Source organism: Hevea brasiliensis, chromosome 6 (genome assembly GCF_030052815.1).
Source record: "Hevea brasiliensis isolate MT/VB/25A 57/8 chromosome 6, ASM3005281v1, whole genome shotgun sequence".
Classification (NCBI taxonomy): domain Eukaryota; kingdom Viridiplantae; phylum Streptophyta; class Magnoliopsida; order Malpighiales; family Euphorbiaceae; genus Hevea; species Hevea brasiliensis.
Genome location: NC_079498.1, coordinates 2,893,233 through 2,904,833, shown reverse-complemented (window position 1 = coordinate 2,904,833; position 11,601 = coordinate 2,893,233). Strand labels below are relative to the sequence as shown.

The window sequence follows — 11,601 nt, the reverse complement described above, 5'->3', positions numbered from 1 at the left end:
TCTTTTTTTTTTTTCAAGAGATTTACATTTCTACCCCTTAATTTTTGTATTAAATAACTCTATTTCATGCACTTTAATGTCCAATTTATGGGTTAGCAAACAATAGCAACTTCTATAGTCTCTTTTTTTATTTTTTGCCATAATTATATGTTAGGAAAAAATTAATTGTAATAAGATAGTCAATAATTTTTATAGTCTATATTTTACATATTTTTTTATTTTAATTTGTTACTAAAACTCTTTATAAAGTCTTAATTACTTTTTTTAAGTTAATTTTAAATGAGTTAAATTTAATTTATTTTTTTAAAATGATATTAGACTTACCTTAATTAATACGTTGGGTCTCCTATAAATATTTTACGTTAAAAGTATTTAATTTAAAATTTTGACAACAGTAAAATTTCATTTAACATTGAAATCCAAACAAAGAATTATCGCATACATACTAAAAAGTATAATTTTTTTTTATTAAAAATCAATTTTCTGAACTTATAAAAAATAATAATAAATTTTATTTAAAAATAAAAATAATAAATTCAATGGTTATTTTAAAGAGCTTGCGCCTATCAGCATCAATATATAACATAAGGTCAGCTACACTTCAATGGCTACTTCTTCCCTAGCGACTTCCTTATCTCGCCTCGCTCCCTTTCGGTTAGCCATTAATAAATCATCTTCAATTCCATCGTTTCTTCACCATTCCAGCGCAAAGGTTAAAGAAAAAAGCTCACGAACCAGTGCCCATTTCCTTTCCCTTTTCTCTTCACTTTTTCACTCGTTTCTGTGTGTTTTTGCAGAACCCAAATCGATTAAGATTGTTTTCAATGGCCTCGGAGCCGAAGGAATCGCCAGCCAATAATCCTGGTCTCCACACTACCCTCGATGAAGCCACCAAAGGATACTTCATGCAACAAACCGTAAGCCCATATTTGTTTTTATATCCATATACGAGTTCGTGCGCGTTTTGTGTATTGATGCGATTGTTTGATATGCAGATGTATCGAATTAAGGATCCAAAAATAAGTCTCGATTTTTATTCTCGCGTATTGGGCATGTCGTAAGTTTTATTTTTTATGATTATTTTTATTTGGGTATTTTCTTGTTTCTTCTTTTGGCAAATGTAAGCATGTGCTACGTTTATTTATTTGTTTCCTTTTGGGGTTTTCAAGGGTTCATCTGGTTTTGTTATATGAATATGTTGTTTAGATTACATTAAAAGGTTATGATTACTAATTATTTGTAATTCTGGCTTTTACTTTTTCAAATTCTTTGGCCAATGTTTTGGATGTTTTAGCATTGTTAAAAAGGTTTTTCCTTAATGCACTTAGGCTGCGAGTATGCTGCAAGTATAAAACCATATGTGATACATATTAAATATTGATAGTATTTTTAGTCTGTTACTCAAGAATGATGAGAATGAGTTGACCTTGTGTAAGATGAAAGATGTGGCCCGTCCATGTAATTAGAGGGACTGACGTTCCTTCATTGAAATTCTCCAAATAGACTAAAAATTTTGCTACATATCCATGAAACTTCCTGAGAGGTATCACATTTATGACTTATTCAGTTTGGTCAGTTGTTCTTAATTTCTTCTATTGCTGATTTAATCGATTCTCTTTTCCTTTATTATTATGCTATATCCTTGGTTTAGGCCCTCTTTTTCTTACTAGTTAAAGCTAGAACCTTCTCAAGTATCATATTTATTACTTGATGATTTTTCCCTTTTAAAAAATTTTTCAGGTTGCTTAAGAGGTTGGATTTTCCAGACATGAAGTTTAGCTTGTACTTTATGGGCTACGAGGTAGTTAACATTGCATCATATCAGTAAGAGTTTTCATTGAAATTGATGACAGTTTCCCCTGGCTCTTTCTTTCTATATGTTGATTGCAGTTTGTATTGGAAAACCGTCCATGATTCCTGACATTAATGATCTATGTTATTTGTTTGATGCAGGATCCAGCATCAGCTCCAAGTGACCCAGTTGAAAGAACTGTTTGGACCTTTGGTCAGAAGGCTACAATTGAATTAACTCAGTAAGAATGGCGGATTGTCATGATGCCTTTTCTTTTTTCTTGCAAGATACTCCTTGTGGTGCCCTGTGTTTTTCTATACGTCTAACAATCAAATGCTTCTTACAGTAATTGGGGTACTGAAAGTGATCCTGACTTCAAAGGCTATCACAATGGAAATTCAGAACCTCGTGGCTTTGGTACGTAAATCTTATGATTAGTTGGAATATGTGTCCATATAAACACCATGTGATAGTTTTGTATCTGCAATGCATGTAAATGCATTGCATTCTTTTCTTCCCCTATTATGGTATGCATAATACATGGAGGATATCAGATAGTTTGGACCAATGGTTTGATGTTCTGTTTTGTTGGATTCGGTACCACACAGTCATCCCTGGCTGATAAAACTTTTTAAAATGCTTTTAATTTGATCACGTTGAGAATATGGTCTGGAATCTGGATTTATTTCAAGAAAACCCTAAATTTTAAAGTTGAGGTGTAGATATTGTTCAATAAGGCCTACATCACTATGGTTGTTCATTTGATACTTATAAGTTACACTGTTAGATATATTTGCATGATACGAGTTCAAAAGTGACGAGGGTCTGTGGGTCTTATCTGAAGTGGGAGACTTCATTAATTTCCATTGCTTTAGATTTAGTCTCTATTTTAGGGTTGCTATCTTTTGTTATTATTGTTGCCTACTCGCTGAAGCACGATAAAGAAGCCTAAAAAGGAATGGATGTTGAATGCTTATGATCCCAAGTTGTCATAGCAGTTTTGATTACTACGATTTTTGTGACTGAATTGTCACCAGTGTCACTTTAGAATCAAGTTTTTTTTTCTTTTTCTTTTTTCTTTTTAAATCAAAACCAATTAATAAAATTTGTTTACTCTTAGAATTCGTAAATCTTTCCTAATGAGTTAGTTGACAATGTATGATATTAATGTGTTTTCTTTTGCTGTGGATATTCTATAGATGTGGATATTTGTTTTTCCATGCAAGAATTCTGGTCTCTGATTTTGAATCTGTTATGAATTGTTTTTCAGGACATATTGGTATTACTGTGGATGATGTGTACAAGGCATGTGAGAGATTTGAACATCTAGGGGTGGAGTTCGCAAAAAAACCTGATGATGGTAGGAAACCTCTTCACCAATATAATTTGAAGAGCATAATGTCATTTTTAAACTGCACTCATTAGTTTCTGTAAAATGTAGTGTTTGGTCTAAATGGTCTATACTTGGTAGAAAAATATGGTACATATTTCTAGGTATTGGCATTTTAGTATATTTGGATCATAAATCAATGTTTAAATATCAAGTTGTTTGTCCAATAAAAAATTGCTTTCTTATTATTTTGAAATAAATGGTGAAAAATATGATATTGCCTATGTCACCGTGTGTGTATAGTGGAAAAGAAAAGGAAATGAAAAACTAGAATAACTAGATCAGAATGGAAAATTCAGCACTAAGAATTTACTGGACGTCTGGAACAAGAGTCAGGTCAGTTGTTTTTAGGATTTAGAAGGGGAATGGATTAAGGATCATATTTAGGAATGTATGACTTTAATTATATATATATATTCCCCCACTCAAGGTAAGGCTAAACATGAAAGTGTGGTGCCTGAGCTAAAGGTTCTTATTTGGGTTGAAGGTGTGAGAAGCTATTTTCTATGTTCTTCTTATATGTACTATAGTTACTTTCCTTAAATCTGTGAATTTGGTTGCAGGAAAAATGAAAGGAATAGCTTTCATTAAGGATCCTGATGGCTATTGGATTGAAATCTTTGACCTCAAGACTATTGGGAAAACGACTGCCAGTGCTGCTTGAGATAACAGCTACAAACTTATGGTAGCTTGTTCTTCCTCATTCTCTTTCTGCATAACTGTCAATCCCCTCTTGTATGGATTCTGTTTATATTGTTCCCCTTGCATGTGTTTTATACATTTTTGCTGGGGAGCTAACTGTATGTTTATCTTCAATCTGTCTGTTTCCCTGTTCAAATGCATCAGTGAGGGATACCTAGTTGTGTAGATGGCCATCTGACCAGTTTACCACTTGCTTTGATGGCAAAGCTTGTTACTGTAATACCTTGAGCATTGTCACTTATTTCATTATTGTCACTTTTGGCCCTCAGCAGTGATAAGTTAGCTAGACTTTCCAGGACTTTTTAGTGTTTTTTGACAATATCTGGCTCTGTTCTCTCTGTCTCAAGGGTGAAGAAAATGAAGCGGATGAGCATGACTCGCTTCTCTCTTTTTTTGCCCTTTACAGATCCATTTATCCTATGAGGTTGGTAGAGATATATTTTTGTATTAAAACTATAATTTGTCTTATTGCAGGAAATGTGGAACATTTCAAGATTTCAAGAAGTATTTTCTTCAGTTCTATTCCATGGAAAACTTGCTCCAGTAACAAAATATTGAATTATAGTTGTTTTCCTTTTGTTGGGTGCATTTTCTCATGCTTGTCAATGGACATATGGTTGTGGTAGATGACCTATATTCTTATTTAAGGAAAAAGTCTTCATTAGCTGTTTCTGTGGTGGATGGACCTGGGTCCCCAAAATATGGTAGGAACCACCAAGAGCCAATAAATTCTCCTTGCTTAATAATGTTGCTGCATTAGCTAGTTGGCTTAGTTCAGGTTTTCAACCCAAAGCTCTGCCAGATCAGATTCAAATGTATCCAAGGATAGTTGAGATTTCAAGGTAAAATATGGTTAATCATCATATTTAAGTCTTGTATGGTTGAACCAAAGTGTTGTAGGGGTTTAAAAGCAGCAGCTATTGAATGTTGACTCAAGTGGACAAACTTAATCATAAGCACCCTGGCCTCTCAGTTTGAGTACTTAAGCAAATTTAAACTGGTAATATTCTTTCTCAAATAATGCATACTTGAAAAATCTTTTGGGATGGGAAATAATGTGGGAGTGTACTTACAAAGCAAGAGTAGTAAATCAAAAGTGAATCTTGCTTTTGTTTTCTCCCTTTTTTAGGGGTTAAAGGGGTGGGGGTTTGATAAAAGGACTGAGATTTTCAACCTATGATTTACTTTTGGAAATACATTCAGGTGTACAAGCATGAATTTCCAATTTTAGCGCTTTTGAGCACACAGTGAGATTGAGATAGAGTTATCACTGATTTGATTTGATGAGAATTGTACTCTAAATAGAAAAATGAAATCCCTATTTAGGCTATTGAATGGAAGTGACATAGGTTATCAAGAAGATCACCCACTTGGCATCTCTGTTGTCCATTAATGATTATGGGTGTGACCATCCTCAAAGCCAAAGCTTCAAGGTTTGGTGCTGGAAGAAATATGAATGTTGACTCTTTGCAGTAATATGTATAGTCTTTTAAAGCTATGCATGTGGGGTTGATCTACAAATTCAAAGGCCTACAACTTTATAAGAGTTTTGAAATCCCAAAACCCAATCATGGATAAATGATTTTTACACTTTATGGCTTCTTGTTTCAATGCCATCTTTCACCATGAAGTAAAGTATGCACATATTTTTTCTTTAATTATTTTATTTTATATTATGATTTGATAGTGTAGAAGCACAAGATTGTTTAAACATTGGTTAATTTAATTGCCATGTGAATTCAACATTCTTGGTTGTTCACACTAAATCATTTTTTTGACTAATTAAATGGCTAAATGATTAATTTTACCTCTATATTTATAACAAATGTTCAATTTAGTTTATTTTTAATTTTTTTAAAATTAAAGCAGAAATTTTAATTTAAGCTTAATATAGCATAAAAAATAAAATTTCTAGACTAAATTTTTTTGATTTCTGAATTTAGATAAAAAATTTAATTTCTTTATTTTTAGTTAAATATTTTGATTTCTTGATTTAACTCAAAAATCAAGAATTTCAATTACTTAATTTTTCTTGCATTTTGGGAAAACTAAGTTTAAAATAAAACTCTAGACTAATTCACCATAAATATAGAGATGAAATTGAGACCTTAATCAAAATTGGTAATAAGGAAATTTCTTGAAAAGCTAGTGTAATTAATTAATAGCCTTATCATTAAATGGATAACCAACAAAGGTCACAAATAATAGTCAAAAAAGGTCCCAACTTGGACAGTTGGAATGCATATGAAATAATAGGAGAAGGTCTCAAGCAAAGGTCCATAGGTTGAAATTATTGGATTGGCTTGGCTTCCCTAAAGAAGGGCAGATGCTTTCATGCAAACTTCAAAAACCCATCTGTTAATCATCTCTGTGTTGGCAGCAAATCAAATTATTATTATTATTATTATTATTAAAAATAATCAGAGAACTTAATTAAACTATAATTAAAAGAGATTATATCAGAGTTGTCAGTAGGTGGCTACACCTTTTGACCTTTGCACTTCACTAAAAAAGACATTCCTAGAAAATGGTTTATTCAAACTTTGTTAAATTAAGATCTGGTTTGAAGAAATTAAATAGCTGGCACTGTAATTAAGAATTCATATCAGATGCAGATTTCAAACAGTTCATTTTCACTTTTTTTTTTGTTTTATTAATTATTATTTTTTTATAATTAAAAATTGTACTAATCCTGACCATGCAGCAAGGCTGATCCAGTAACAGTGTTTTCTGACAGAGATATTGTGGTCATAATATTTTGGTCCTCTATGGAGATTTTAGATTTGATCAAAATTAGTTAAATTAAATTAATTAAAATTAATTTTAAATTAAATTAAAATTAATCAATTTAATTCATTTCGATTTTATATTAAAATAATTTATTTTAAAAATTAAAAAATTTTAGTTATTAAATTTAGTTAAAATTAAACAATAAAAACTAAATCTAGATTGAGTTACTTATATGATTTCTTTTTCAACATGCAATTCTATTAGATATTAAATTTATATTAATATTTAATTAAAATTAAATCAAATCAAAATTAAAATTAAAATTAAAATTAAAATTAAAATTGATGCCAAACCTTCTAAATCCCATACAAAATTACCGCTTTCAATCCAAATCAATTGGTGCAACTTTTTGGAGTGATTACGAATGGGGATTTCCTTTTCCTTTGTCGTTTTAAAAGTTGTTTTATTTATAATTATTTATTATTTTAATAAAATTAAAGAGCATATTAATAATTTTTTTAATTTTATTTTTATTTATGTTAAACATAATTATTATTTTTATAATTTTTTAAAATTCATTTTATCACTTTCCTATCTTTTTCTCTTAATTAAATGAGATAAATAATAATTTAGTTAAATTAAGATATATTTTAAGTGATTTAATTACTTTCTTAATAATAATATAAAAATTTTAAATGACAAATAAAAGTAGGAAGGAATATTTTTTCTATAGTCTTCTCTTCTTAAAATTTCTCAATGCAATATATTTTTCTTATTTTTTTAGAAAAAAGTTATTTTTAAATATATTTATAATGAAAATTATCTGTAAAATAAGATAATTAAAACAATAGAAAAATTATAAGACATGTAATATATATATAATCCCAGTCATTTGGAAAAATAAAATAATATCAAGGAGATAAGATAATATCATTAATGGATGATTAATTATAATTTTTTTTTTATAAAATTTTGGATTATCACGTACCAAGAAAATCATATGAAAAATGAAAGATAGAGAAACGTCAAGAGCCATGCACTTAGACTTCAATTCTTTTATTGCCACGTTTGTGTATTTTCTATTTTCCTATATTATAATAATCCCTAGCTAATAGAACTTACCTGCTCCATTAAAAAAAATTTCTATTTAATTTTAATTTTTTATATAATTAATACCATTTATAAATTTAATTTTAATATAATCATTAATAAATAAATCTCATCATAAATTTTATATCTGGGATCCATATGATAAACCAGGTATATATATCCATCAAGCATAATGTAATTATATTTTCATTAAGATCAAAACTTAAGAGCTATAGTGGAATTCACAAATTAATAAGACTATGAGAATATAGATATGCCATGAACTAAATAAAAGTGAAGTTTTTTTAATCAAAATCAATGACTCATTTTAATTATTAGCTATATATAACCAAACAAATGGCTAAAAGCAGAAAATTTTAAGGCTAAAATGCATTCACAAGTGAAAAGTGGCCAAAAATATCTTAACATTAATTGAAATAAAAAAATACTAGTACATATATAAATTAAAATCTAAATTATGGAGCAAGTGGATCCAATCACCTTAAATAATTAACAAATTGATGATACATGTACATTATTTGCTACAAGTTTGATTAAAATAACATGTACATAACAGAAGAAATAGATATGGCATAATAAACAAAAGAGGATTATTGAAAGAAGACTGAGATTATGATTTATTATTCAAGTCATTTTTAAAATCCACAAAAATCCAAAGCTTCTATCATTATCTTCTTGATTTAAAATTTCTAGTAGACAAAGTTCTCACCTTTGAGTCAGACCTAGCTAGTTCATGTAAAAGATTCTAGGCTGTATAGAAAACCATAGGGAAAGGAGTCCACATTTGTGACCACAACTACCCCTCATGACATCCCAACAAACATTAAAATTTAAAGGGTAGAGTGGCCTTTTCATGGGGCATGTGGTACCAAAAATATATCAGACATAGAGCTATGGATTGGAGGGAGGAGCCAAAAATATACATCCAATGTCAAAATATCAATTTTTATATAAAATTATGAAGCTAAATAGTGGAAAGCCATGTACATATACCCTTGTGTTTTGAAATCTTGTATAGAAATTTTAATTGAAATTAAATTAATTTATATATATATTTTTTGCATTAGATCTTCTCTCTTGTCATAGAACTTGAAAAATTAATCTCTCATTTTATCTTAGAAAATGATAATAATTGAGCTTCTCTTTTAACTTTTTTTTTTTCACAACATTATTACTGATTGGTGATAGAAATGAGGAAGAGTGGGTACAGAAACACATAATGAACATGATTCAAGAAATGAAGAGAAGTCATGAATCTGTCAAGACCTCTCCCAAAAAGAAATGGCACAAAATAAAAAGGAGCTTTTTTACAAACCCATGTACTGTCAAAAGAAGAAATGTTTCATATTTCATCAGAAAACAAACACAAACCCCCAGGAACTCAAAGTCTTACCTCAAATCTCTCCCACCCTACCCCATCAAATCTTCTTTCTTGATATTACTTACAGTCAGTCTCCATAAAATCACCCAAATATATAAATATTTTAGTAGTAGTACATGTACTTCTCTTGTGTCTTGTTTTCATCAAGGAGGAAGTTGTTATTACAGCTAGTATTACTACTGCTGCTAATAAGGTGCTTAACATCCTCAAGATCATACTCCAATGGTGGGGTTTCTCCAAAATACCCAGTTGCTTTCTCTGCCCATTGGTTCAAATTCTCACTTCCATTACAACTAGTGTTGCCATAATTAAACATGAACTTTTGGTTCTCTCCATACCCATTTGAGATATAGCTTTGAAATCCTATATCGTCTTGTTTGATCTCTCGGCCTCCATAGCTGATCTGGCTGCAACTCCCATCAGAATTAGAACTGCAACTTGCTTCACTTCCAAACACCAGGAGATTATTATTATTATTATTGTTACTATTATCTTTCACTGGATGATAATATTGCAAGGGATTCACCAGGCCCTCTTGGATTTGGAAAAGTGAGGATGAGTTTGTGGCTAGAGTAGTGCTATTTTTGGCTAAAAGATTTGATGGAATTGGTGAAATGGGGTCAAATCCAGCACTGAAAGGTTTAACCGTGTCAGGGCAACAAGGATAAGAAGCAGAAGAGTCTTTGTAGAGAGAGAAGAGTGAGTGAGATGATAATGGTGAAGATTGATGATTAGGAGGAGATGGGAATGGAAGGGGCTTTCTTTGAGATTGAGGAGCCATGGCCATGAGCTTCTTCTTGAGCTTGGTGTTCCAGTAGTTCTTAATATCATTGTCAGTCCTGCCTGGTAACTGAGCAGCTATAATTGACCATCTGCAGTTTGCATGTTACAGAAACAAATTAAGACTCCATAAGAAGAAAAATCCACAGCTGTAAGTAGGTTTTGATGTTGGATCTAAAACTTGGCATGCATGCACAGCAATCATCCAAAAATGGGATATTCTTGATGTGTTCAAGAATATCTTTTTCTCTTCTTTTTTTTTTTTTAAAAAAAAAAACCTAATTTCTTTCCGTTTCCCATTTTAGAGAGATATCTCCCATACCATTTCAACACACAGCTTTTAATCAAGGGGAATTTTTTTTTTTAAAAAAAGGGCAATTTTTACTATTTGAGATATCAGAAAATGGATGACAAAAAGAAAGAAAGTGGAAATATCACATAATGGATGACAAAGAGAAAGAAAGTGGAAATATTTAATGTACCTGCTTCCAATGCTAGCAAATAAGGTGCAGATAATCCTATCCTCTTCATCAGAGAATTCACCATGTTTAATGTTGGGCCTCAGATAGTTTAGCCATCTCAATCTGCAACTCTTTCCACATCTCTTCAAACCTGAGATCATCGGAAAAACAACCAAAAACCACTCATATAACAAAAAACAAGCGCCCATAAGAGAGAAAAAGAGAGATGAAATCCATTAATTTTGAAGTTGATCTTATCTTACCAGCTTTCTGAGGAAGAGCAATCCAATTCCCTCCAGTCCCAAACCTTTCCATGTACTCCTTAAGCTTTGAGTCTTCTTCTGGTGACCAAGGTCCCTTCTTCACATTTGCCTTGTCACAACAAGGAGCTCTTCCCATCTCTCTCTGTCTTTCTCTCTCTCTCTCTCTCTCTCTCTCTCTCTTTTTATCGGCAAGAGAAGTCTCTCAAGCTCTCTTGTCTTGGATATCCTTTTATATAAAGAACCCAGTAGCCAATAGGTCTTACTTTCTAAATAAACTTATGGTGGGGGGCTGGCTGCTGCCTTTAACAGAAGAGAGACCAGTTGGGTTTTCACTTTCCACAGGAAAAAAAGAAAAAAAGAAAAAAAAAAAAAAGAAAAGGAAAAATTTTACTTTATTTTCTATTGTCAAAATGAAAGACATGTTCAATCAGATCCCAACTCCTAAAGATTTAATTAATTAATTAATTAGAGGGCCAGGCTAATAGAAGTTTCCATGTTTCAAATTTTGGTTTACCCTGGCCTGCATAAAGCCTTGCTGAGTCTTTTCTTTTTCTTAAAAGGCATCCAAAATCCCTTTTAGATGAAATTCAACAGGCAATTGAATTGTAGCTACAGCCTTCTAATTGTGACATTTTCCAAACATTGGACTAAGTAATTGCTGGGTTTGTGTTATTATTTGTAGATAATTATAACTAACTGGCTTCAAAAATTGGCAGTTAATTTAATTAATTTCAATCACCTACATTTCAAAAGTCATACTTTATCCATTGTGTATATACATAAAAATAATTGTCTATGTACACCAACATGTTTCTTTTAAAATTGAAATGCCTATTTCTATGTCCCACTTGTTAAATATAATACTCCATGCACTATATATATACACACATACTTGTGTTTATTCTCTCCAATAAAAAATTTCAAATTGCTTTCTAGTAAAATTAAATCAAACCCTGGTTAATAAAAATTATAAGCTCTCATAACCTTGTTGG

The 11,601-nt window shown here is 30.9% G+C and overlaps 2 protein-coding genes across 2 annotated transcripts; one reads left to right on the top strand and one right to left on the bottom strand.

Moving 5' to 3' along the window:
* The first annotated feature begins 564 nt into the window (after positions 1-564).
* On the top strand, positions 565-4,548 carry LOC110672219 (lactoylglutathione lyase). The gene is made up of 9 exons (XM_021834933.2): positions 565-712; positions 798-917; positions 996-1,057; positions 1,741-1,801; positions 1,954-2,033; positions 2,139-2,209; positions 3,063-3,152; positions 3,746-3,867; positions 4,359-4,548. The coding sequence occupies exons 1-8, from the start codon at positions 605-607 to the stop codon at positions 3,844-3,846; spliced, it is 693 nt and encodes a 230-aa protein (XP_021690625.2). The 5' UTR covers positions 565-604; the 3' UTR covers positions 3,847-3,867; positions 4,359-4,548.
* Positions 4,549-9,044: 4,496 nt separating this feature from the next.
* Positions 9,045-10,864, bottom strand: LOC110672208 (transcription factor RAX2-like). The gene is made up of 3 exons (XM_021834923.2): positions 10,610-10,864; positions 10,368-10,497; positions 9,045-9,977 (listed from the first exon to the last, which is right to left on the bottom strand). Exons 1-3 carry the CDS (start codon positions 10,743-10,745, stop codon positions 9,209-9,211), a joined length of 1,035 nt encoding a protein of 344 aa, XP_021690615.2. The 5' UTR covers positions 10,746-10,864; the 3' UTR covers positions 9,045-9,208.
* Between the last annotated feature and the right edge of the window lie 737 nt (positions 10,865-11,601).